Raw genomic sequence first — 27138 nt, forward strand, 5'->3', positions numbered from 1 at the left:
GACCTTTCGGTCCAGGTTTCTCCTTGGCACCCTCCCATCTGGAGAGCCGCTGTTGGGATTAACGGGCTGGGTTTGGAATTTGCACAGAAGGAAATACGCTGTTTACAGAGTCTGCGTGCCTTATAAACCTTCTGATCTCCCAGCAGTGGTAAAAAAAAAAAAAAATGCAGCGGTCAGGCCGCCAGTACAGGTGCTTGGGGTTAAGATGGTTCTTTTGAGATTTACTCTGGGTTCTGAAGCTTGTGTCTGCCCTGGGGCATTGTGTCCTGAGCTGGGGCCTGGTGGAAAGGGGGACTCCTGTACTTGGCTGATTGCTACCCTCCCTGTCCCCAGCATGGTGAGACTGCAATCAGGAGAAAGCAGCACTCAGAACCTTTTGCCCTTGTCTTACTTCATCGGTACCCAACCCCCAACCTGTCTGCTCCTCGCCAGCATACCAGGAGCTCTCAGGAAAGGTGCAAGCAAAGAAAATGAATAACGGGCCAGGGCGCGGGCCCACCTACCCAACCCGGAGTTATTGATCATGGACGAGACCTTCCTAAGCACTTAAGGCTGCAGGGAAAGAGAAGCTGGCAGAGAATTCTGCCAACTCGCCACCTGGCTCCTGAGGAGCCAGGCTCGGTTGGAGCATCCAGTCAGCATAGGACAGGGAAAGCCATGGGCTATGGAAAGGTTCCGATTTATACAGGCACCCCACCCACTTCCCTGGAGGAGGATTCCGATGTGTTCAGGCACCCCCATGTCCCTGACTTGGGGAGAGTTGTAGAATTGGGGGAGGAGAGAAGGAGCATGCAGGGATGCTGTGCTTCAAATGCATCTGCACATGCATGTGCACACACCGTTGCCAGTTCCACAGGAAACCTAGTGGTTAGTTGGCGTTAAGAGTCTCATGGACTTTACAGCCTGCCTTGGATGCTGGTTTTGAACTGAGACCCGTAACTTTTTTGAGACAGAGTTCTGCTGTGGAGGCCAGGCAGGCCTGGAACTCATGGTTTCCCTCGTGCTCCCCTCTTCCCAGTACTGAGGTTGTAGGTATGGACATCGTGCCTGGCTCTGAGTTTTTACTTCAAAGGGTAATTATAAAGATCACCCAGTTACTTGGTTTTGTTTGTTACTTCATTTTTTGATTGTAATTAATAGAAGGGTTACAGTTATATTCACCAGATAGAAGGTGCATTACTTCTCACACATTGATACATACCCCTTCTCATGTTTTTGTCCCCATTTCCCTCCCCCCACCCTTTCCTCTCATCTTGTTTTCCCCCCTTCCCTTTCCTATTTCAAATAAACAAAAAATCATATGTATACAATATACCAGATAACAAGGTAAGATACTGTAACAATATGAGAATAACCAAGGGACAACAAAAGAGACGAGAAATAACATAGTGCATTAAGAACAACAATCTTGTTTCCATATTCTGCAGGTCCTTTCATTTAGCCTCATCCTATATGGCCTTATGAATCTAGGTTTTGAGCTATTGTAATCCTCTGCTAGGAGAGTCCAAGGTTTCTACTAATTATGACAAAGGAGGGAAACCATTGAGCCTTTGTTCCTTTGGGTCTGGCTTCCTTCACTTAATATGATTTTTTCCCAGTCTTTCCATTTCCTAACAAATGAGGTGATGTTGTTCTTTCTGATGGCAGCATTTTTTTAATTGAAAATGTGAAGCTCTCACTCCAACCCGGGCTTCTGGTATAGAGTGTGAGTGTGATGCACAAGCAGAATTAAGAGCAATCCATGGGTTCATGACAGTGCATTTGGTGCCTCAGAGCAGAAGAACCTGTCCGTCAGAATAACAGCAGTGCCAAGCTGTTGGGCACCAGAGCTGCTTGCCAGCACGGGAGCCAATTCCAGGCAATTTCCAGTTCCCAACCGGAACAGTATGAGGACTGTGTCCCCTCATCTCCAGCTGTGCTGAGGCACAGGCCCTGGTGACATTCCACCACTCTGCCCTTAGCAGGAGGGGAGCCCTGGCTCTTGGTCTTGCCTTGACGTCCTGGCTGCATCCAGACCTGACGACATTGACAGCACCACAGAGCACAGCTCTGCAGAATAGAACCTCCAGAAGGAGTGGCAGTATCTTAACCAAGGGCCTGCCTTCTAGAGCCTTTTGATTCTTCTCTACTGTATGCCTGGTACTGTGCAGAGTCGAGGCTGTGAGACAGGGTGGTGCCTCAGGGAGCCCTGTGCTTTTGGGAGGTATCAGGAAACCTCATAGATACACAGGGGTTTCTCATGGACAGGAGCTCTGGTCCCATGGGGGCCATCTTGGAGAGAGGGACTGAGGGAGATGGTATCCGGAAGATAACTGACAGTCCCCAAGAACAAGAGTCTACAGTGACAAAGAAGAAAACCACAGCTAAATCCAGTACAACAGGGAGCTTGGCAGATCTTTCTCTTAAAGAGCCAGCTAGAAAAATATATCTGTAAAGTCTCTGTTGTGTATGTTTGTGTGTGTGTGTGTGGAAAGTCAGTCATGAGCTCTGTGTGAATGAATCACTTTGTTTCAATAAAATTTTATTTACACAAATAAGAGACAGGTAACATTTTTCATTGGGGCCATAATTACTGACCTTCGGAAGTGGGAAAGTGAGGCTTCTGGGGCACTGTCCTTGGGCTTTCTCAAAGCTAGAGCTCTACCACGTGAGTCTTTGTACCACTTCCAGTTCTTTTTCTATGTGTGTGGTGCCAAGGACTCTAACCCAGGTCTTCGTGCATGCTAGGTAAGCACTCGATCACTAGGCCACCCTCCTGGCCTCAGTGATACCTATTTATCAAACAAAATAGGCCTTTTCCTAAGCAGTTAGACCATGCCATACATTTATGTCAGGAGAGGAAGACCCAGTCCAGGGTTCTCAGCAAGGGTGTGTGTGTGGGGGGGGGGGGGGCTTGAACTCAGGTCCTGGGTACTGTCCCTGAGTTTTTGCATTCTACCACTTTGAGCCACAATGCCACTTCTGGTTTTCTGGGGGTTCATTGGCGATAAGAGTCTCATGGACTTTTCTTGCCCGGGCTGGCTTCCAGTGGTGATCCTCAGATCTCAGCCTCCCGAGTAGCTAGGATGACAGGCGTGAGCCACCGGTGCTCAGCTGCAGAAAGATAGGGGCAGGGAACTGCCCCGTGGCTAGGGTGGGTGGGTTGTGTGCAGAACCCCAGGAATAGCTGTAAGATTGGGGCACAGGAAGATGGGGTGGTGGGTGGTGGTGGTGGCTGTCACACTGACATCACCACATGGGCTTTATCCAGATGGCAGTGGGAGCTGAAGGCGGGTGTTATTTTCAAATGGAGGACAGAGAGGCTCCCATCTTGCTTTTGGCCTTCACCAGGGCACTGATCTCTGCCGAGGACATGGAAGGAGATGAGCAAGGAATAGGACAGTTGGCCGAAGATGGCGACTGGAGAGGGAGGTCCTCAGGCCGCGTGCAGAGCAGGGGCTGGGGGAGCGGGGAGATTCTGGAGAATTCTGTGCTGGAGTTTTGGGACGTAGAGGCTGACGGGGCCAGGAACAAAGCTGGCTTGTCATGGGATGTCCCAAGTCTGCGGGGAGTGTTGCCAGAAGGCAGGAAAGGAGACGGTTCATGGGGTGTGGATATGTGAGCCGGAAGGGCCTCTGAGCAGAGGACCCCGTATGCCCCTGGCACATAGCCCAGTGGCCCAGTGTGGCCCTGGCACTCTCTGTAGGCTTTGAAGCAGGCCCGTGGGAGCACACTGAGGCCTGGCAGGCCTTGGCCGCCACCCAGGGCGCTTTTCAGGGTGGAAGATGGAACTTGGTGTGTGGCTTTGAGTCTTTGTGTGTTCAGGCCATTGTGCACACACAGCCTTGGACTGGAAGTCTGGAGTGGGGACAGGACGGGGGAGGGGGCATTTCTACCACCAACTCCGTCTTCCTAATTTCTCCTTGACTGAGTGGGTCTCTGTTGTTTTGTGTCTTAGGTAGGAGGGGCACTTAGGAAGTGGAGAGAACATCAAAGTGGCCCCCTTCAGGGAGGGTCTCCCGCCCACCTGCACAGGACCTGGGGAGTAGCTTGTGTCCACCTCCCCTCAAGTTACAGCGCCGAGGGACAGGTCACCGAGGGAAGGTGGGGACCAGAGGCGTGAGTGTCAGGAAGGAGAAGCCAGCCTTTGTGGGAAGCCTGGGGACCGCAACTCTTCCAGCTTTCTCTTTACCCTGTCCTGTCTTATTACATCCGCTGGTTAGACCTAGGCCAAGGCCACGGGCCATTCGCCTGTGTGGCTGATGTGTTTTCCAGTGTCAGAGGCTGAGTGATTTTCTTTTTAAGCTTTTTATCTCCTCATGACCTTGTATTTTTACCAGGACATGGCCTGCTAGGAGTGCCTGCGCAATACCATGGCTTGTGGCATTCATGTCCTAAGAGCAGCAAGCTTGTGAGGCCATCATGCTCGGAGTTTTGCACACCTCCGCTTCTCAGTCCTTGTCACCTATCCCTTCCAGCTCCAGTGGCACCTATAATTCTTCAGACTGTGCATGGTTGTAGTCCCAGCCCTTCAGGAGACAGGGACCCAGTGGATCCTAGTTCAAGGCCAGCCTCAGCACAAACTGAGACTTCCCATCTCAGCATGCTACCAGGAAGCATAGCTGGGATCCTGAAATGAGATGCTTCAGGCAGAAATGAAGATCAAAAAAACAAATACTGGGGGCGGGGAGTTTGGCCTAGTGGTAGAGTGCTTGCCTAGCATGCACGAAGACCCGGGTTCAATTCCTCGGTACCACATACATAGAAAAAAGCCAGAAATGGTGCTGAAGCTCAAGTGGTAGAGCTCTAGCCTTGAGAAAAAAGAACCCAAAGACAGTGTTCAGGCCCTGAGTCCAAGCCCAGGACTGGCAAAAAAACCAACCAAACAAACAAGAAATAGCCTGAACGTAAGTGGTGGAGTACCAGCCTTGAGTGGAAAAAGTAAGCAGGAATGCAAGCCCATGAGTTCAAGCCCAAGTACCAACACACACACACACACACACACACACACACACACACACACACTAATTTAGAAATGACATAGTTAAGACCCAGTCTTAGGATCTGTGTCTTCCCGTCTTAACTCACACGAATGTGAACTGGCCAAGGTTCTGTGGCGAAGACCTGTGATGAAAGCTGTGCTCCAGGCACTTATTTAAGAGCTCATCTTGGTCTGTTCTTCAGCATGTAGGCTTTGTGTGGAATCTTCTGCCATGTATTTTGTACCACCATGCCAGTACAAGCCCCAAGGCCTGGGTTTACAGGGGCCCTCACGTAAGCCCCCAGGCCTCCTCCTGGTCTTGCCCGGAGGGCAGGCGCAGCGCCTGGCCGAGTGGCTGGAGGTTGGTTAGCATCATCACTGTCACACACCCAGCAGGGGCAGTATGGACCCTCCTGCGGATAGCACACGTGCTCGGGGAGTACGTGGCCCCCTGGGTGGGTCAGCAAAGCGAGCAGTCTGGTCTGGGTTGTGCTGAAAGCACTTATTGATATGGGATTCGTCTCGGTGGAGACACCCAGCCGTCTGTCACATGAGCATCAGAGCGAGTCAGAGGATTGCCGGTGGAGGCCGTGGGGGAGAGGTCTGAGGGCAGTGCTGCGTCACTGAGTTCACTAAGTGGCTACTGCAAGGGGCTCAAGGCAGAAGAGACCCCGCCCTGGACTGAGCTGTGGCCACTCCTGCTGCCCTTGGGTAAGTGGCATGACAGGGACCCACTGAGCAGGCCAGGCCCAGCAGCCGCCCTGCAGCCTTTCTCCAGGCAGGTCTGGAACCCAGGAAATCCAGCCCCTGGACCTGAGCTTTTGCATCTCTAGACACATGACCTGGCCACCTTTCCTAAAAGACTTCCTGGTTTGGAGGCTCAGCAGCCAGTTATAATTTAAAGTTGCATTTTGCACTTGACCTTGAGTGGGCATTGATATGAGTGACAAAAATCGGGTTGACAAATGGCCAAGTCTTATTCTTTAATAAGTACAATAGGGGTCAAAAATGCTGAAGCTTCTAGAAAAAAAGAAGTACAGAAAGGATGAAATTTTGACTTCCTGGCTAGCGAGAGAGGGATGGGAAATCGGGGTAGAGGCACGGAGTCTTAAGGACCTGCGACTGACTCCCCTCTGTGAGCTGAGCTTAATTGTGTGTCTCCTGCATTATGAACGTAAGCAGGCGTGCCCAACCTTGGGATCTGAAGGAGCCTGGCGCTGCCTGGGCTTCTGTCTGTGTCCTGGGTTCCATGCAGCCGGCAAGACCTTTGAAATAAACACTCACCCAGGAGGGAACTGTTCCCTGCATGCCCTCCTGCAAAACCCTGAAGGCTGACAAAAGGCTGAGAGCTGGAGCTACCCAATATCTCTTTCTTGGGCTCAAGATAAGTAGTGTCTTGGATCAGAAGAGATTTTTTTATTATTATTATTTTCTTAAGGAACTGGGGGGGGGGCGTGAATCCCTTCCCATTAATGTGTAATATGTCTTCAAGCAGAGCCCAGGGAGGGTTTTAGGGGTTTTTATTGTTGTTGTTGTTGTTGTTATTGTTTTTCTTTAGCTTTCTTCCTATCCCTCCTTTTTCCTTTGCAAAAATGAACATTTGAGTTCCTCACAGCTTGTTTAGCGGGCATGGCAGATGTCTGTGCTTCCGTTAAAGGAGGGGTTAGTGGTGGAGGGTAGAGGTTGAAATGGGGTCAGGAAAGGTACAAGAAAAGCCGTCTGTTCATTTGGTTGTACTTGGCAGCCGTTGGGGGGCGAGGGGAAGGGGGGGCACAGAGTGCAGACAGACGGGGCTGGTGGGTCAGTCCTGGCTGTTGTCTGTCCCCTTGTGTGTGTTGGCTGTCTGATAGTCTGTCAGAAAACTGAGTCATTCCTGCCCCGCCCCCCAATTGTCCCCTCCCTCAGATAGCTTGATTGTAAAAAACGAACTCTGTGTTAATCCTTCTACCAGAGGCCACAGTCATGCGTCCTGGACAGTGGAGAACTTGTTACTAAGTCAGCCGCCCTGCTCCATGAGATGATTACCTTGAGGTAAATGGGCGCCCAAGCACGCAGGTTCTGAAGTACGCTCCGGTCCTCCAAGTTGAAAATCAGGAGACGGTCAGCTCTGAAATGCCCTCTCACAATGAGAGAGGAAAGAAAACAGGAGCTGGTTGGTTCTCGGACTCTTTCCTTCAAGTACCAGTCAGGAGTCAGAGGGAGGGCTCCCTGGGAAGTGGGGTCCATTGGGGGGGCATTTCCTGAGGGGCCCGGCCAGGGCCTCTCCCTGGAGGAGGTCCGTGGTGAAGATGGGTGGCTCCGGGCCTAGTGTGGCTGCTGGTGTGCTCGAAGGGCCTGTCCCTCCATGGGGTGGGGGTCACCCCAGGGCTGCCCTTCAGCTGCCGTTCCGTAGTTACTTGAGTGTCTTGGTGGGCCCATCCTTCTCTCTTGAAGTCCCCTAGGCTGTCCTGCCCCAGCGCTGTGGCCTGGCTTCCTTTCTGCTCTCCTGGATGTGCAGAGGCCTTCCTTGGGAATGAATGACTGTGGCCAGGAGCCCCTCCCCACCTCCCCCGGCCATGGTCAGCCTAGGAGGGGGCATGGCCTCTCTGGGCTGGCGGTGGGACAGGCAGTAGACAGGGAGAGATTGGGGAGCTGCCGGGCATCTCAAGAGGCAGAGCCCGAGGTGATAAAACTTGAGGTGCCAGGAGCAGAGGATTAGGGCTCTGCCATGCTGGGGCGAATAGGGACAGAGCAGGCCTGTCTCCTCCTGACCTTTGTCATGGCTGGACAGAGGCGGGGCGGCAACCTCCTCCCGCTTCTGCTCCGGGACCTTTGGGGACTGAACGCTGAGTCACAGAAGAGGCCAGAGGAAGGTGGTAATTATTTTTGCATTTGATGATTTCTGCTTGTTTCAAACTGTGCAATCATCTTCAGAGGATGGGCCCTGCAGGCTTCTGCAGCAGGCTGGCAGGCAGGCTTCTGCCCGCTGTGTGTGTGTGTGTGTGTGTGTGTGTGTGTGTGTGTGTGTGTGTGTGTGTGTGTGTGTGTGTGTGTGTACCCTATGGTACTTCTCCTGTCTACATCAGAGCCTTTGCCTGACCCTAGAGATGGTGTATGTGTGTGGGGGGGGGGGGGCGGGGAGGGTGGGCCATTGGGCTGTATTCAGGATCCAGTACTGCTGAAAGCCTGGGGTTCTTCAGATGCTCTTTGCCTCTCTGAGGGGGACCAGCCTCACCCCTCTGGAGGAGGAACCAGCTCAGACACTGTTCACACCCTGCTTCTTCTGGTGTGCTGGCTTCCTTGACCAGCTCCCCTCTTCCAGACCCTGAGTACCTTACTCTGGGTGGAGGGGTCATGGGACAATGGTGACTAACTCTGGGAGGGTCACAGCCCCAGAATGGCCTTGGAGATAAGAATGATCACTGCAGCTCTCCCACATCTGCGAGAGGAGGAGGCCTGGCTTCCCCCCCTCATTCCCCCCTATACTTCAGTCACAGGGCTGTTTCTTTATGGATGGCTTTTTAATGGGTCTGTGGTTAATTAAAAGTGATTTGTGTTTTGAAGGTAACTATAGTACATACCTGTCTTTGAGGGAGGCCACAGGTAAAAGGATTGCAGTTGAGAACCCAACCTTAGCTCCCCCCAAATCGAAATCCTATTCAAAACATAACCAGAGCAAGAAAGGATTGGAGATAATGCTCAGAGGGTAAAAAACCATCTGAGGAGGATGAGGTAAACACAAGGCCCCAAGTTCAGCCATAACAGAAGAGGGCTCAGAGTGTGATGTGCTTTCCTTGTGAGACGGTCTTTCCAGTTAACTAACAAGAAGTTGGAAGTGGAGGTATGGCTCAAGTAGAACAGTGCCAGCCTTGAAGAGAAGAGCTCAGGGACAGCGCACAGGCTGAGGTTAACACCAAATGGCCGGTGTGTATTTGCACACACATGCACACACACACACAAACATTTTTAAGAGGAAACTACAAAAGGTACTTACTATGAAAGACTACTGTGATGCTTAAATGAAGTGCGTTGTGCCCGGTCTGTGTCCGTGGCTTTCCCACTGTCGCCTTCTGAAAAGCATGCGTGCCCTCTCTGGATTTAGACGTCTCCTCCTGTGCTTTTGTGTTGGAGTGTATTTTTACTTAATGAATATACAAACGTAAACTCTTTATTGCTGTGATCAAATTGACTGGTGAATAATGTAAACTCTGGAGCCAGTCTCTGTAGTGGTGCTGGGGAGTGATGAATTCTCACTGCATGCTGCTCTCTGGCAGAACATAGAATTCAGTGTTTTTTATTTACCTGTTCTATGATGCCAGATAAATTAGAATTTTTTTTTTATTTCCTTTGGGTAAACAGTGAGAAGAAGTTAACGTATCTGCTGGCTTTCGGCTTTTCACACTCGTTGCTGCCATGAATTGGTGACAGGAGGGGGGGCCTTCAGAGGCCCCGCTAGGCTTGCTATGATTTGGACAGGCAAGCACAGATCTAGGCACTGTGTGTTATTTCCACTCCCATGTGAACCCTGGTGCCTGTTGTTTTGAAATAATGCATGGCCTCCTTGCCCTGGGACGGTTAACGAATCACACTAGAACACAGCCACACACCTGACGGTTGCAGTTCCAGTGTTACTCTTTGTCACTGACCCTGCCGCCTGGCGTGTGCAGTGGGCTGCCTTTGACCTGGTACGGCTCAGCTTGTGACAGTTGGGGAAAGAGCATGTTGGGTTTCACAGTTCTGGTTCTGGGCATGCATGGGCACTTTCCCTCGGTGGGTCTTGTTAGCAGCCTCTCCTTGCAGAGGAGTCTTGGGTGCCTGGAGCACAAGAGTGGCATCTCCTGAGCACCCCTGATCCTCATAGGAACTTGCCCTGGACAAAGTAGGGCAGAAACTGGAGCCAAGGAGTGCTTGTGTCCGGAAGACTGACTGCCACGTCAGACAGTGGGCCAGTCATGTGACTGCTACGTGGTTTTCCCTTTAAGGTTTAAAATATATCCCTTCAGAAGGTGACCTTGAAAGATAGAGGCCAAGGTCATGGAAGGTGTGCAAGGTGGGACAGACTTGGGATGGACCAGAAGTCACAGGAGATGGAAGAGAGGCATTTGGGGTGCTGGTTTGGGGCCTTACCAGTCCTGAACCCTTAGGCCCCGAGTGCTGACTTGCCACTTACTGTAGGGTGTTGGGCAGGAAACCAAACATGTCTGTGGACATTCCCAGACCGCCTCTGGCCCAGGAGACAGCTGCAGTAAAATAGAAGCAGAGCAGAAGCTCCCCAGGCCCAGGACGGCTCAAAACCCACCTACAGCTGGACCTGGACTCTTCCCCGCCGCCCAGGGCGAGCGCACACACTGGGCTTTGTTCACCAGTGTCCCTCTTGGTCTCGAATATGATGTGAGCATGCTGCAGGTGCAGTGTGCTAGCTGTCGTCCTGGCTGCTCCAGAGGCTGAGGATCAAGGTTTGAAACCAGCCCAGGAGACTCTTCTCTACAATTAGCAACCAAAAAGCTGGAAGTGGAGTCATGGCTTCCGTGGTAGAATGCTAGCCTTGAGCAAGAAAGCCCAGGGATGGCGCCCAGGCCCTGAGTTCAAGCCCCAGGACTGAGTGATTATGAGATTACCCCCCATATATCAAATGTAAGAATTTCCCTGGAAAAAAGTCTCCACATTCCAGTGCCAGGCAGGGCAGAGTAAATCAGCAGAATAGGTTTATTTTTGGTTTAAAAGAATATGCTGCTACTTAAGTATACGGGATGGTGCCAAAGAGAGAGTTTTGACCTTCATTTCTAGCCCTTTGTCATCTATGCCGGCCTTGAACTGCTGTAGGTCAGGTTGCTCAAGGAAATGCAGAGCCATCATTTTGTGTTAAATTCATTTATATTTAAAGTAGGCTCCAGTGTGTGGATGGAAGGCAGCAGATTGCGCAAACCCACGTCCTTCGTTGTAGCATTGAGGGCACCGTGGCACACGCCCTGTCACCCTCTTACTAGCCTTTCCTGGAATCTGGAGTAGAGATGCTGGCAGATGTGGTCATCAGTGGGCTGCCTCTTGCTTCCCACTGTGGGTAGGGCCCTGAGAGTCCTTCACCCCACCAGCCACGCCCAGTGTTTGTGTCATTGCCTACCCCACTGGGCCCCTCCACTGCAGAAAAACATCTCCTATTCCCAGTTTTCAAATCTCTTCTGGTCCGGCTTCCTTTGACCTAAGTTCCTGTTCAGAATGAAGTCAGAAATGAGCTAACGTGGCCGGTGTGGCTAAGGAGTGACCTCCCTGGGCCCCCGTTCTCAGGCTGTCACTGCAGCTCCCGGCCAGTAATTCACAGTGAACTCGGTGTGAACTAGAGTTCCTCAGCCTCTCTGACAGGTTCTGTTGGCAGGGTGTATTTCTCTAGCATGCTTGTAGTACATTTCTCTCACCCGCCAGGGGCTGACAAGGCGTCTGGAGGGCTTCAGATTGGTAGAGCTGTTGTTTTCTCTCTGCCCTGGACTTGGGCTGAGTTTTTTTGAACAGGTCCCTGGTGTTTGGAGTCGTTATCCTCATCCTTACCTGTCATCTATCAGTTGTTGCTGATAATCCAGGAAACTTCTTCCTGCCTTGTAGTTAAAGTCCGCCTTTCATCTTCTGTGGATTGGCATGTCAGGTGTGTAGAATTTGAATTCCATGTAAACAGTGTTCTTAGAATGTCAAACAAGACAGCCAGGCACCGATGGCTCCACCTACAATCCTAGCTCCTCCAGAGGCCACGATCCAAGGATCGAGGCTCAAATCCAGCTTGAGCAGAAAGAAGTTGGTGAGACTTTCATCCCCAGTTAACCAGCAATGAGCTGGAAGTGGAGCTGTGGCTCAAGTGATAGAGCCCCCCAGCTTTGAGTGAGAAAGCCCAGGGACAGGGCCCTGACCTTGAGACTTTAGCTGTAGTACTTGGACCAAAATAAGTAAATAAATATGAAAAAGATGGATTGTGTATGGGAACTCAACCTCAGGGTCAACTCTGTGACCAAGGAAGGGCCTGGCTGCCACCTGCACTGGGCACAGCCATTTGTGCTATTCATTACCAGGGGCAGAATGAAGATAGAGCCCTTCCTACTAGACAGGGGCTCCTGGAATGGGCCTCTCCTCCTTCACAAAGCCTCCCTTCCTCTCCTCTTGGCTGCCCTGATTTCCAGAGAATTCCAATCTGTATAGTGTAGGATCCAGGCTCTGAAGAATTCAGCCAAGGAGAGACTGCTTATCTGTGGAGTGTTTTCAGAAAGCACTCCTGACTTCTGTGCCCGTCTGTTACGTGGTGGAAGATGTGAGCTGCCTCAGGTCTCCCTGACTTGTGAGCTATCCCCTCCTGGCTCTTCTCTTTACAAGGTGGAACAAGTGAGGTTGGGTTTCAAGACAAATAGAGGCACCCAAAGTGGACTTTTTGTTCCTGCCACGTGGTTGCCTGCCTGCCAGTCACAGTGATGGGTCATTCTAGTTGAATTCAAGTTGTCAGCTGTGTTCCTCAACCTGTCAAAGGAACCTAAAGGTTTTCCCCAGAAGTGATCTTCTGTGTCTTAAAGACGTTCTTACTTCACTGTCCCCAGTTTGCATTTAAAGCCTTCTTCACCTCTGTTTCTGCAGAAGTGTACAGAGCTTATCACCAAAATAAAGTTTTGCAAGTTGATCTAAATTTTCTTTCAGTATCTTTCCAACCAGTCCCTACCTGTTCACACGAGAGAGAGAGAGAAAGAGAGAGAGAGAGAGAGAGAGAGAGAGAGAGAGAGAGAGAGAGAGAGAGAGAGAGAGAAAGAATGTTAAGTATTCCTACCAGATAAGGGGAAACCATTTGAGGAGAGACAGGGCAAAAATTCAGGGGACAACATTGTAATTATTTTAGATGAAACAGAAGCAAAGGTTAAAGAAGAGAAGCTGGCTTCTCCCAAGAATATTCTGCCAGTTACTGATCTTACCCCTACCTCTGCCAAGGTGTGGTGACAGGCGAAATCCCATGTACCCTCCCTGTGGAGACCGCCGCGTTTTGAAAAGTCCGTCTTAAATGTGTGCTGGCTGTTTCAGTGGGCTGCCTTGGAGAGGGTGACGGGACGTTGGTGACAGCTTCTCCTTACCAGTTTGGTGATGTTGGATGGTGCCAGTGCCTTCTGTAGGTTTTTGCTTGTGGAAGTAAGACAAAAACACAAAGAACAGAGTGGGGAATGGTAAGGGTGGCCCAAGAGGGAATTCCCCAGGTGCTTAGCCCCTCCTCACCCCCCCTTCCTCCCTGGTCACTTTAGGCAGATCAGAGTGGCCATGTGTCAGGCGGTTTGCAGTCCTTTCTGGTCTCTCCCCAACTCGGCTGTCGGGGGCCGGGGGAGGAGGCCGGGGGGGTTGGGATCTGAGCACATCTCCAGGCACCTGGCTGGCTCTGCAGATGGCTGAGACTCTGGGCTGGAGACTCTGCACTGGCCCCATACTGTGTGCAGTGTTCTAGGAAGGCAGCCAAGCTTGGCTTGCCACTGGGGCCCTTGCGGGAGCACCACTGTTACACTCACTTTGGAATGGAGCCCCTTGGAGAAGCCACAGGCCTTCTGGGGTGAGGGGAGAGGTCTGGGGATAAGGACGTGGCTAACTGTGGCCTTGATCTCCTTCTAGGCCTGCGACCCCCTCCCCACACAGGAAAGAATACTTGTAAGAGGAGTCTGACAGACTTTCTCTGGTCTGGTTCCACAAAAAGAAGTCACATGAAAAAGTTGATATCTAGGAAAGCTTAATCAAACAAATGTATCCGCCTGCATCCTTAACCCCCAGCTCAGTGCTCCACATTCCTCTGGGTCGGAACGGCCATTCTCCCCAGAACACCAGGACCCACACCCCGACCCTTGTCTCCTGTCTCTTTGTGGATAGTAAGGCACAGATGGGGTGCACATCGGGCCGCACAGAGCCGGAATGCGGATGGCGTGACACTAACAGGGAAGCCGCTCTGCCCACGCAGGTGCCTGCAAGGGGCTGCCTGCCCTCTCCCTGCACTCCTGTTTCCAGGCTCACATCGTCCATTACTTAGCCTCCTGTGACCACAGGCGTGGCTGCTGGGCCCTCTGCAGGCAGTCAGCTCCTCGCCAGGAGCAGAAGTAGGAAGCCTAGATGTTCACCAGCAGGCCCGGAGTCTGGAGCCCTGAACCTCCATCTCCCTGGGCGACGTGCAGTGTGCTGAGGTCCCGAGGCATTTCTGTGGGATTGTTTTATGTAGCTTTGGAGTCAGGCCTTTATTTATTCTGCTAGGTTTCAGTTAATACCAGGACTCAGGGCCTTGTGCTCTCACTTGGCTCTCTGCCCATCACTGGTCTTCTGCCACTTGTGCCATCCTTCTAGTTTTTTGCTGGTTACGTGGAGATCAGAGTCAGAGGGTTCTCCAGTTCCAGCCTCCTGCTTAGCTAAGATTACAGGCACGAGCCACCAGCGCCTAGCCAAGAAGTTAATATATTTCATCTTTTATTTTTCTTAAGTATTCAGAGCAGTCGAACCAAACTCATCTGTTTATCAGTAAAAATATCCTCTTCTAAACGCTTACTGGGACATTCTAATACGATTTCCACAAAGAATACTGCTCTAAGATTCTTCCCGTCCGCTATTAAAGAGGTCCTGGCACACCCAGGCACACTGGAGATGCAGATCTGGCTTTGGGAATGGTCTCCCTTGTTGGTTCCCGGGAACTGCACTGAGCTGTCTTCAACGGGTGAGATTTATGAGTCTCCCCATGAGGACAGAGGCTTTTAGGACACAGTAGCGTTCATATAATTGAATTGGTTTGGCGAGGAAAAGCTCTGACTCTCCAAAATTACAAGTGGCTATTCCAGGAGATTTTTCAATTAAATTGTCAATGGTATAAAATAGACTTGCAAAGGGAGATGCCAGAGAATATGCTTCCTTTTTCTAAAAGCTAGAAAAATACTCAAAATCACCCAAACTCAGACATCCACATACACTTCCATTAAGGTTTTTATATTTCTGTTGTAAAGAGAAAATAATGATTTAAAAAAAAAACTCTTGGTTGAATTTCTAATACATCTGCAAATGTATAATCTTTTTTTTTTTGACAAGAAGGGCTGGCATTATACTAAAAACATTTCACTTGTAAGTGAATTTTTGTCAGTAGCTCAAAAACTAGAATATCATTATTACCGTTTATTACCATTATTACCATTTCCTCCCTGTAGCTGAGTTTACCGCAGTCGCTGAGCGGGGTTGAGAAAGAAGGAGAGACAAGCCGTTTGGCCTCTGAGGGTGATAATGGGGGTTCTCTATGGGGTACCTTCCATAAATCTGAGTCACGCCGTATTTATTTTTCTTCATTAGATTTCCAAGCTGGAAACGTAGAATATATAAGGTTTATTAAATTAAAGCACTGGAGATAGACAGTGGACTGAGACAGAGGATTAGGAAAGAGAGAGAGGTAAATTCCAAAGCAGGTGGGTGGGTAGAAGGAAGAACCACCTCCTCCTTCCTGGCCTGGGGCCAGGGGTACCCTGACACTGCCTGCATGATCCCAGCATGTGGCAGGGAAGTGCTCTTCGGGAACTTGGTCCCATTGGAGCCGAGGACGAGCGCTGACTCTTCCTGCCACGAGGGGAGAGCCGGTCACCATGGCTCACAGGAGGCTGCCATCTGGAAGGTGGAGGGTTGAAGCCAGCCCAGACACAGAGGTCTGTAAGGTGCCATCTTTAAAATAACAAGCAAAAAGCTGGGCCAGTCAGGCAAGCCAAGTGAATATGAGGCCCTGAGTTCAAATCTCAGCAATAGTTTAAAAAGAAAAAGGAGGAGGAGCAGCTGCAGAATTGGTAGATGAGTCCTCGCAAATGCAAATAGTTCCCAACTGGCTTGTTCAAGTCGGTAGAAAAACAAAAATGCTCCTAGATCTGAGCCCACTTGTTGTTGAGAGAGGTCGTGTGGGATGAATTGGGGACTGCAAAGACTCACCATGTCAAGGAAATCAGCAGAAATGTCCAGACAAGTCCTGTCCCCACAGGGAAGCCTTGCCACCTGCTGGTTTCCAAGAATCAAGACACAACCACAGTGGTACCCCTCCCCAGACCCCCCCCCACGTGCACACACACACACACACACACACACACACACACACACACACACACACACACACGGCACCAAGCCCCTCTGAGCAGGATTCCACCCCCCTATCTCCTGAGCACCGGCTGGGGGCAGTCCCGGTACTGTCTCTAAGGGCATTTGCCAAGACAGATGTCCGTCCCCCCCACCCCCATGCTGGGTTGCAAATGGATTAAAGCCACCTCCAGCCTCTCTGTCAGAGCAATTAACATGGGTAAAACACTTGTCCTACTTACAGCAGATGGGGGAGGGGTAAGGAAGGAGGGGGAGGGGTACAGCTCAGAAGATGAATGTGGCTCCCTAGGCACTGGAGAGCACTGGATTGATTTTCTAAACACCACGTGGATTTACGGGGATGTAGTTCTCCTGAAAGCAGGCTGTGTTCCTCAAGTGTGGGCAGGGCTGTGAGTGGGGCCAGGACGGGGTGGCTGTTCTGTGCAACTCCCGTGTTGGCGCTGCCGAATCCCCGGAGTGGAGTGCCCTGGTTTGGGGATGATGTGTCAATACTGGTGTCAGACCTGCAGTAAGGGAGTGGGTAAACCCAGCAGCCTTGCCTGAAGCTGCAGCTCTGTGCCTAGGAGGAGATCTGATTGCAGACCCCCCCCCCCCCCCCAGATGCTCTGCCTTCAGCTGGGCCGGCGTGTAGCTCAGTGCAGAGTGCTTGTTTAGCAGGTACAGTGCCCTGCATTCTGGCCTCAGGAACACATACCCCAGAAAGTGGTATAGGCAGCTCTGGCACCTGTCCTCACACCTATGGCCCTGGCTACTCAGGAGCTGAGGTCTAAGGATCCTGGTTTGAAGCCAGCCCAGGAAGGAAAGTCTGTGGCTCTTATCTCCACTTAGCCAGCATTTGTGAGCGCTGAACTAAATCTCAGGACCGGAGGTTGACTAATGCCGCAGGCAGAACTTGGCTGGTGGGGGGAGGGGCTTGTCATGGAAGTGTGAGTCAGCATCACCCCCCATAGCGTCTGGGGAGTTGTCTTCCTCCCTGGACACCCCTTATTTCCACCAGCTTTCCGGCTTCCCAGCATCCTTGGCGGCCCGCCATGGCATCTGTGCCATGGCGTCTGTGCCCAGGTCTGCTGCCGGGCTCCCTGTGGGGAAGCAGCTGGCTTCTCAGAGGGGCTGAGATGAGCCACGGGTCCCTGCCCTTGCCCTATTTTGGAACAGGGTTAGAAGACCCCTGGTACAAGGGGCTCTATTTACACTTCCTGTGTAGCCAGGGTGACAAGTGTACATTACCACAGGAGCTCTTCACCCGTTGAGATGGTGTTTTCACTGCCATATTTTTTCTTTAATCTGGATTGGCCTGGAACCCCAGTCATCCTGATCTCTTGACTCCTGAGTGGCTGAACTAAAGGCATGAGCCACTGTCACGAGCAGGATTGTTTACTGTGGAGGTCAGCGGCATGACCTGCCAGCCCTCTAAGCCTTTACCCGTGCTAGATGAAAGTCCACGTTGGGTAACTGTGTAACCCACACCGTGATACCCCCTCCCCAAGGCCACCTCGCCCTCCTGATTGAGAGACAGTGGTCCACGTTAGTCACCAGCTCCTTTCCATGCAGTGCTCTCTGTGTGTGTGCCAGAGGCCAGGCTGGGCCGTGAACACGTCAGGCATCCCATTCAATCCGTGGGAAGTGGAGTCCTGGAGCAGGCCCAAGGAGCTCAGCCTTCAGGTGCAGGGCGGGAGGCTGCCCACTGGGGCTGGAGGGCTGGGGCAGCGATGGAGTCTGTGCGGGGCCTCCAGTGGAGGTTTGTGGGCAGTTGGATGATTGCATGTCTGCTTTAGCAAGAGACAGATCCAGTCTGAATCACATGTCACGGTGTTCACCCTGTGGTCCAAGTGAGCTAGAATGGTGACACAGTGCAGAGCTTTCCAGACACTGCTCAGAACAAGCGATATTGCTGGGTGCCAGGGCCGTGGCTCGTGCCTGCTATCCTGGATTGGCCAGAGATTGAGATGCCAGCCCAGACAATGAGGTCTGGGAGACTCCATCTCTAACCAGTAAAGAGCTGGGTTCAAGCAGGAGAATGCCAGCTGAACAGAGAGAGCTGAGCGGGTGCAAGACCCTGAGCTCACATTGTAGAACTGGCAAAAAAATTGAAGGACTGACAGATGCAGAGAAGTCTACAAAAATTATCCCTGCCCGTCTGATGTAGGCAGCTGGCCCCACACAACTTGGCTCACTGCCTGCGTTCCATCATGCAGTCAGACCCAGCGGGGGGCCAGCAGGGCTGGCTGGGTGAACAGGAGAGGGCGGGCTGAGTGGGGTGAGTCCAACCTGCCCCTGTGGTACCACGGCCCCGCAGGCAGGGTGCCACCTGGGGCAGGAGCGTGGGGACCTGCCACCCTGGAAGCTGGGCTCCAGAATCGCCGTGTGACAGACTTCTGCAGCAAGTAATTCCAGAGTTGAAGGTGGTGCTCCCTCCTCGGCCTGCGTGGCTCTTCCTGCCACTCTGCACTGTCCTCACTGATGGTTTTGATCTTCCATGGTTTGTTAACTTATTGCACTGTTACTTTATTTCTGTTGTATTTGAGCCGCCTCCTCCCCCCAGCCCTTTTTCACTTTTATTGTTTCTCAGATTCAGTCTCCAGGCCAGCCTGGATCTCAGTCCTCCTATTTTATGTGTCCTGCACGAGTGAGGTGAGGTGTGAACCACTGAGCGCTGCTTTGTTGTTGTTGTTGTTCAAGGCTAATGCTCTACCACTTGGAGCCCCAGCTCCACTTCTGGTTTTCTGGTGATTCATTGGAGGTAAGAAACTCCCAGGCTGGCTTTTAATTGTGATCCTCAGATCTTGGCCTCCTGTATAGCCAGGATGACAGGTGTGAGCCACCAGTGTCTGGCTTGAGACCTGCCCTTTATGGATCGAGGTGGGGCCCTGCAGACTTTCCGCCTAGGCTGGCCTTGAACCATGGCTCTGTCTGGATGACGGGTCTCCCGGCACACGCATGCCCGGCCTTCAGTGGAATCCCAGCTCAGGATGCAGAGTTCTATCTAGTGTGAGAACCAAGCACCCTCTCCTCAGAGCCCCATTCACTGACTCCCGCCCGATCTGTCAGGTTCCAAGCCCTGTCCTTGAGCCTCGGCATTCTGGAAGCTTCCTCTGTGGGTGTTGCCAGCTCGTCTTTTAACTTGGGCTCTGCCCCTTGAGCCATGCCCCCATTCCCAGTTCTTGGTGATTCATTGGAATTAAGAGTCTCGTGGACTTCCCTGCCCAGGCTGGCTTCAAACTGCGATTCTCAGATCCCAGCTAGGATTATAGGCATGAGCCACCAGCGCCTGGCACAGCTAACATTTTGTACTTGTGACGGGGACACCTGGTTGAATCCCACCTTCTGCCCCAGTTTCCCTACAAAGAGGGCAAGGTGGGTATTCACTTTACAGACCATGTAAGAGAACTGATGAGTTCCTATGGGTAGGTGTTGAGGCGTAGGGTACTTTAGAGACAGGCAGGCAGGCAGTCAGACAGACAGACAGACAGACAGACAGACAAAAAGCATTTGTGTCATGCAGTTGTCCTGGTTTATCAGAAACTTGGGGAGATGTCTGGGAAGCAGGGACAGCCTGAGTCCCTGGATGCGGGAAGGGAAGGGTAACGTGATGCTGTTGTATGCAGATGGAGAAATGCACAAGAAGACACTTAACACTCCTGGTTTCCCTTGATCCCTGTGTAAAAAAGTAGGTGCTGTAAAGAAAGAAAAGCATTTGAATTAAGACCACGTTAGCCTGTGGTCCACCGGGGTTCAGAGGTGACTGCTCCCGGGGGCGGGCCAGCTAAGTGAGTGCGTTTGTGCAAGGGTACCTGGTGTCTCCAGGGACCAGCTGTGACCGCAGAGCACTCCTAAACTTGCACCTGAGCCCCCGCGCTCCTAGCCTGCACCCTTTGACCCCATCTCCATGAGAGAGCCTTTTGGGGGACTGGCTGTCTCTGCCCCTGGTGTCAACTTGACTGCGTCCCTGCTGTGTAGGAACTGGACGCAGCTGGGAACCGCCTTCCAGGGGTGTCTTTCAAAGGGACTGTTTGAGTTTGAAAAAATTTATAACGTGTACTTATTTAATTAACTTCCCCTCAGTTTTCTCTCTCCGGAGTTTTTCTGCTTCCTGCAGGGTTCTGGCTCCTGAGGGGCTGTGAGGGGCTCCTCTCCATCGGGCCCTCTGCAGGGTCCAGGTCACGCTCGTCTGGAGGTTTAATTGAGATGCTGTCAGGTTCCCTGGACATCCCTGGCTCTGGTTGACCTGTCTGCAGTGAGGCTGGTTCCTGGGCCCTGTGGAGGCCACGCCAGCTGTGGTCTCCATAGTTCCTAGCCGGGCACATCAGAGAGCAGAGGGCACCCAATCAGTGCTCCTGTAAACACCAAACACTGCCATTGCCAGCATCCGTAAACAAAGCCTGTGCTCGCCAGTGGCCCTGCTCCCCCACACAAAACAAGCGCCCTCCCTCCTCTTCGCTCTTGGGGTGGCTGTGGTCAGCATCATGGCACTGGAATGCGTTTCCAGAGGCTGCAAACCAAACCTCAGGCAGCCTGCACCCACGTCAGCACAGAGACACGCAGCCTGCCTGGCTCTGTCTGCAGAGGTGCCCTGGAGAGCAAGTGTGCAGCCCTCTGTGTGTGTGTGTACCTGGTAGGGCAGAGCGTCCCCTCCACTTGCCAGTTGGGCTAATGCTCTGCCCCTCCTCGCCCCCCAGCTGAGTCCGCCCTGTTCACGTGTGGGCCGTTTCTCCCTGCATCCCTATCTCAGCCTTATGCTTAGGGGATGAGATACATCATGAGCAGCGTGGATGTGTGTTCCTGTGGTGATTATCTGTCACATGACCTTCGCATCGAAACTGCAGTGTCAGAAGAGCGATTTTCATAAAGGCCCTTGTAGGATTTTGGTCTCGAGGTGACTCCTTCCCGCCTGGAGGGGCGCCAAGCTGCAGCCTGCGTGTGTGGGTGGGGAAGCATGCTGGCCTGGGGCAGGCCAGTGCTGGCAGGAGGGGGCCCCTGGATCCCTGGCAGGAGTGGGGTCTTACTGTAGGACAGTGGAGGCCCAGCCAGGCTGCCATGGCATCCTGCCTCTTTGCCAGTGTGGCTGTGCCACATGAAGCTGCTCAGCACAGCCCCTCTCTGGCACCCACGGGGCCTCCTTTAGCCCAGGATGGGTGCATATCAGGCCATCGGGCCCACCCATAATCCTAAACCACTCCAGGGCTTGAGATCTGAGGATCACAGCCCGAAGCCATCAGGTTTTTATCTCCAGGGTTCTTATCTCCTAACTACTCAGCACATTACTGCATGGAAAAGAGTGGCTCAGGTCCAGGAGCCCCAGTGCATACGCATGCATATGCATGCATGCATGCACACACACATACACACACATGTTCAGGATGGTTGTAGTGGCTGGGTCTGGAAGTATGTGCCTCATGCCTGTATGTGTACACGGCGGTGATTTGTGTACACACGTGTATGTTTACACACATGGTAATCTAGGTACATGCGTGTGTACGACCCCCATCGTTTCTTTCTGCACTGATTGATATCCTCAGGTCGCTCGAGTCTTTGCTGGGCTGCACTTAATTCTGGCAGCACTCACTCATTAGCTGTCGGGCCATTAAAAGTACTTGGTTGCTCCAGAACGAGAAATTCAATGCCTGATAATTGGATCGATGCAAACACTGATAAACAATAGAGTCGTAGGCAGGGGACTGTGTTACTCTGGTTCCTGTAATTCTCCGGGGGTGGGCGAGGTCCCTTGCTGAAGGGACCACATCCATCCGCATTTAGAACGTGCTGAAATACTCATGTCCCCTGACGAGCCTGTCTTCAGTTGTCATGTCTTCATCTGTAGTCCACAACGCTGTACTTGCTTTCTCTTCATGTCTCTCCCACAAAGCCTCGCATTAACCTTTCTTTTAGAAATAATGTCATAACAAAGAAAGAATACACGCCAGGCGCTGGTGGCTTGCGCCTGTTATCGTAGCTACTTCTGAGGATCACCGTTCAGAGCCAGCCCAGCTAGGAAAGTCTGTGAGACTCCTAGCTCCATTTCAATCACAGAGAAAGCCAGAAGCGGAGCTGTGGCTCAAGTAGTAGAGCACTAGCCTTGAGCCAAAGGAGCTCAAGAACAGCGCCCAGGCCCAGAATTCAAGCCCCAGGACTAGCAAAAAAAAAAAAAAAAATGTATTTTAGTGGAAAATATTCCTTATTTTTAATAGTGACTGATGCATTGTAATATTTGCATGGTATTTTTAATGTATGGAAGATATGCTCTTGATGTTTGTTTTTCTGTGTGTGTGTACATACGTGTACACCAGCACTGGTGATTGAACCCCGGGGCCGCACACTCGGTCACCTGGCTTTGTTGCTCAAGGCTAGTGCTGTAACTCTGCGTCTGGCTTCTCGTGGTTCCCTGGAGATCAGAGTCCCCCAGACGATCCTGCGGGCTGACTTGAGACCATGATCTCATCCTCAGAGCAGCTAGGATCGCAGGTATGAGCCACTAGTGCCCGGCTTGTTTTTCCACATTTTTCCTTGGTGTCAATTAGTTGTACAAGGGGTTTCATTTTGACATGTCTGTGTGTGTGCAGTGATCAGACTCGCCCCGACAGCCCCCCACACCCCCAGAAAAACCTCAGAAAGCCCCCCCGCCCCATTTTTATGCACGTACATAAAGTACTCTGACCTTATTCACCCTCCCTCATCCCCTCCATCCTCCTCCCCCATCCTCCTCCCTCCTCCTGCCCATCCTCCTCTCTCATCCCCTCCATCCTCCTCTCTCATCCCCTCCATCCCCCTCTTTCATCCCCTCCATCCCCCTCTATCCTACCTTCCATCCTCCTCCCTATCTTCCTCTCATTTCCTCCATCCCCCTCCCCTCCATCTTCCTCCATCCTCTTCCTTCACCCTCCTCCCCATCCTCCTCCCTCCTCCTCTCCATCCTCCTCTACCCCATCCTCCTCTCCATCCTCTTCCCCATCCTTCTCTTCACCTTCCTTCCCATCTTCCTCCCTCCTCCTCTCTTCCTCCCCATCCTTCCCTTCCTCCTCTCCTCCCCTACATCCTCCTCCTCACTCCATCCCCCCATCTCATATGCAGATGGCGTCTATGGTGCCCACGGGTGCTCAATTCAAGAACTGATGGATTGAAAGGATTTGCATGTGGCTAGCAGTCTAGTCTGGTAGTTTGGAGACGAGGTCTCTTCTGCCCGGGTCGCCCGTGCTGGGGGGCAGCTTTCACCCCGGAGCCCAGGAGCAGGCTGGAGGCAGCCATCCCCGAGCAGGGGTGTGGCTCTGTGGTGGAACCGGTTGTGGAGGGAGCCTGCGAGGTTGCTTCCAGGCTCTCCTGTCCAGGCCCTGGGGAGGTCAGGTGGGCGCTCGCCCCTTCCCCACCCACAGCCCTTGAATTACCTCATGGGTTGGCAGGGTACGGCATCTCTGGGCAGTGAGCCCCAGAAACCCAGCTTTCTGAGCCTGGCTTCCTCGTTGGCTTCTTCCTGAAGCTGGGTCCCCAGCCTGAGCCTCTCAGCTGGAGCGGCCAAGCTTCAGCAGGGCCTTTCTGGGATCAGGGGCAGGTGACACAACTCAGAGCCCCCCTGGTGGAGCGCAGGAGGGAGCACCAGACACACACCAGGGCCCAGGCCCCAAGTTCAAGGCCCAGGACTGGAATGAACAAACACATACCACCCCACAAATTTAGGGGGGGGGGTTGTGCTGGCTGAGCATTGCGACGTCTGTGCAGAGAACCCTGCACCACAAATGTTGTATCTGGACATCACAATGACCATTCTGTGGCCACGTGGCGGCATTTCTGTCCCTGGCAGATTTCAAGCACCCCTGCTTTCAAATCAGCTATTGATCTGTTGGCTTGCAGGCCCAATGCAATCAAGGGGAAAGAGTTGTTGGGAACTCCTGTGTCTCCTCCTCTCCTCCCGCCAGCCTATGGCCAGGGTCAGTGTCTAGGAAAGAGTGTTGTTCGTAACCCCCAAATGCCACCCACCTGTGTCCACCCCTCAAGACCACATCCGTTTTTCTTCCACTCTTTGCATGGACTTCTCCTTGGCAGGAGCACTTAGAAGCTGGAAGGAGGGAGACGTGGTCCCGAGGGGCTGAGGGGATCCCAGCACGGGGACCTGGTCAGAAACAAGCCACTATAGGTGAAGATAGTTTAGGACAAGGGGCCTGATGCAGCCCATGCCCTTTGTACACATGGCGGTTTGGAGGGCTGAACTGTGACACACAGCACTGCCTCGCCTGTCCACGTTCTTATCTCTCGTGTCTCTCAGGGGAAGGTAATTTGAGTCTGCCTGTCTGCAGTTTATTGAGACGGTGGAGTTGAGACAGGGTCTCACCACGTAGACTAGGCCGGCCGAGGGCTGGGGTGACAGGTCTGCACCACCAGTCTGCACGCATGCCCTCGTCATACAGCCATTCAGGAGTTCCCCCTTCGCTTTTCACCTTCCAGGAGGCCCCGCCCTGTACCCGTGATGCTTTCCTCTCTGGTAGAGGTCAGGTGACACATCCGGTTGATGTATGTTCTGACTTGGGGTCAGGGGGTCTTCCCTGCTCCCAGCAGCCCACTCTCAGTGGTGCTTTTTTTTTTTTTTTTAAACACAACTTTGTTTTTTTAAATGGAGTTAAACTGGTTGTGGGGGAGGAAGGGAGGAGACGTGTCTCAGCCTGGGCCGCCTTGGGGCCGCCTCACCCCGTGCTCCCTCTCTGTCCACACAGCTCCATCTGGCAGCCCTGGCGTCACTCAAGGGAGACATAGAAGAGCTCAATAAGCGCCTGCAGCAAACGGAGCGAGAACGGGACCTTCTAGAAAAGAAATTGGCCAAGGCCCAGGTAAGGCCCCACGTCTGGAACGCTGATGCTTGGTTTGGTTTGCAAGAGAAGCAATGAAAGATGTAGATTGCCACAGAACAAACATTCCAGCTTCATGAGCGAACGGTGTCTTTAGTCCGCCGTCATCATCAATGCGGTGTGGTGGGCAGGGGGCTGGGAGCAGGACCCTCTGGCTTTTTGGCCAGTCAGAAATGTCCCACCTGAGACCCTTGGTATCTCTTTCCAGAATTCTGCCCCTGTTTTCTGTCTTCTGATCTCCAGTGGTGTGCTGGCTTCCCTTCTAGGACTTGTGGTTTACTGCTCCTTAATGAGAAGCATTCAGCCACATCTACTCCGAGTTTTCCAATTCTGTGTTATTGTTCCTTTATGTCTCACGTCCTTTGCTTAATGCCGGAATGTATTGTGAAATAGAGAAGTTGTGTTTGGAGATCTTTCTTTGTGGCTGGATTTTGTGTTACTCTGATCGCTCTCTACAGCAGTTTTCTAGTGTTTTCCTTAAACATTTAGGGAAGGAGTTTCAAAGGCTTTTTTTTTTCTTTTTAAGGTTATAGAGTTTAACGTACCTCTTTTTTTTTTTTTTTTCCTCCTGGTCCTGAGGCTTGAACTCAGGGCTGGAAACTGTTCTTGGACTTCTTTTGCTCAAGGCTCGCACTCCACCACAACTCCACTTTTTTTTTTTTTTTTTTTGTAATTTATTGGAGATAAGTGTCTCACAGATGTTTCTGCTTGGGCTTTGAACCATGATCCTCAGATCTGAGTCTCTTGAGTAGCTAGGATTAAAGACATGAACTTCTGGTGTCCAGCTCTTTTTTTTTTTAAAGTAAAAAAGATGCCAGGCTGCTTTCTTCCTATCTCTGTATATCCATCCGTTTGTGCTTGTTTTTGAGATGAGATCTTCCTGTGTAGCCTGTGGTGGTCTGGAATTGGTTATATAGCTCATGCTGCTTTCCAATTCAAGGTTCTCCACTCTCGCTGACAAAGGCTTCCTGGTTTCCATACCAGGTTCTGGGAAGATGAGGAGACAGATGTCAGCCTCCCCCTCTGTAGTTCCCACAGGGGTGTGTTTGCCTGCGGCTGTTGTCTGTAGTGTTCCCCACGAGTGGCTCAAGTGCACAGCCTTCCCAGGTGGCAGCAGAGCACGCCTCTGGGAGAATTCACCTTCCGAGGCTGGAGTGAGTCTCACTCCAGAGCTGTGACGAGACACAGGTGGCCAGGGGAGCCAGTGTTCTCCCTTTCCTCGAAGGAGAGGGCGCACATCCGGGAAGCCGTCCTTCCGGAACCAAGACTCTGGCACTGGCTGGATAAAGGAGGCTCGCTGTTTCTCATATCTAATCATGGTCTTGTGTCCCATACTGCAGTCTGTGGTTGCAGGACAAACCTAGGTCCTGATGTTCATGCAGGCAAGACGAGGCCCTGGGCATTCACACTCTGCTGTGCTGCCGTCTGCCAGAAACTGAATTCAGGCTGAGCAGACACAACTACCTGCAACGATGAGGGGAAGAAAAACGCCCCCAGTGGCATGGTCCTGGAGACTACCTACTTAGTTCTGTTCAGTGGAATCCCTATGGGGCTTCTGTGTGGTACAGGAGAAAATAGTGCCTGACTGGCAAGGACTTTTTTATTTATTGTTATTATTATTATTATTATTATTATTATTATTATTATTTTGCCAGTCCTGGGCTTGAACTCAGAGCCTGAGCACTGTCCTTGGACTTTCTCAAGGCTAGCGCTCCACCACTTGAGCCACATCTCCACTCTGGCTTTTTCTATGTATGTGGTACTAAGGAATGAAACGTGCTGGTGAATGCAGGCCTGGAGCGGGGCCTGGCCTGGGGCCGTGTCAGCACTCGCCTTCCCAGGATGCTCAGGCATGAGTGTCACCATGCTACAGTGTGTGACAGAGTGGCCTCCCACTGACCGGCCAACTCCTGCCTATGTGGAAGTGGGCAGCAGCTGTGCCCATGGCGCTGTCTGCCCTTGGCGCCACCCAAGGTGCCGCCTTCACGAGGCTGCCACTGAACAACAGTGTTTTGTCGTCTCTTTGGGCTCCTGTAGGTGAAGAAGTTGCCACTGTTGATAATGTAGGAAAAACACTGTTTCCCCCGAGCCAGTGGGAATCACTGCTTTTCCCTGAGCCAATGGGTGCTGCTCTTGTTTCTCCATTAGCCAATGGGAATCACTGTTTCTTCCTGAGCCAATGGGAACCACTCTGTTTCTCCCTGAGCCAGCGGGAATTGCTCTACTTTTCCCTGAGCTAATGGAAGTCTTTTTTCCCCTTAGCCAGTGGGA

The 27138-nt window shown here is 52.1% G+C and overlaps 1 protein-coding gene across 1 annotated transcript in view; it reads left to right on the forward strand.

Annotated features, from left to right (window-relative positions):
* Positions 1-27138, forward strand: part of Mcc (MCC regulator of Wnt signaling pathway) — a 121485-nt gene that overhangs the window by 61855 nt on the left and 32492 nt on the right. Inside the window, 1 exon segment of the mRNA XM_090325468.1 lies at positions 24736-24849. Coding sequence (XP_090181594.1) covers positions 24736-24849 — 114 coding nt within the window.

This window comes from Megascapheus bottae, chromosome 38, assembly GCF_031878675.1.
Source record: "Megascapheus bottae isolate mThoBot1 chromosome 38, mThoBot2.hap1, whole genome shotgun sequence".
NCBI classification, from domain to species: Eukaryota; Metazoa; Chordata; class Mammalia; order Rodentia; family Geomyidae; genus Megascapheus; species Megascapheus bottae.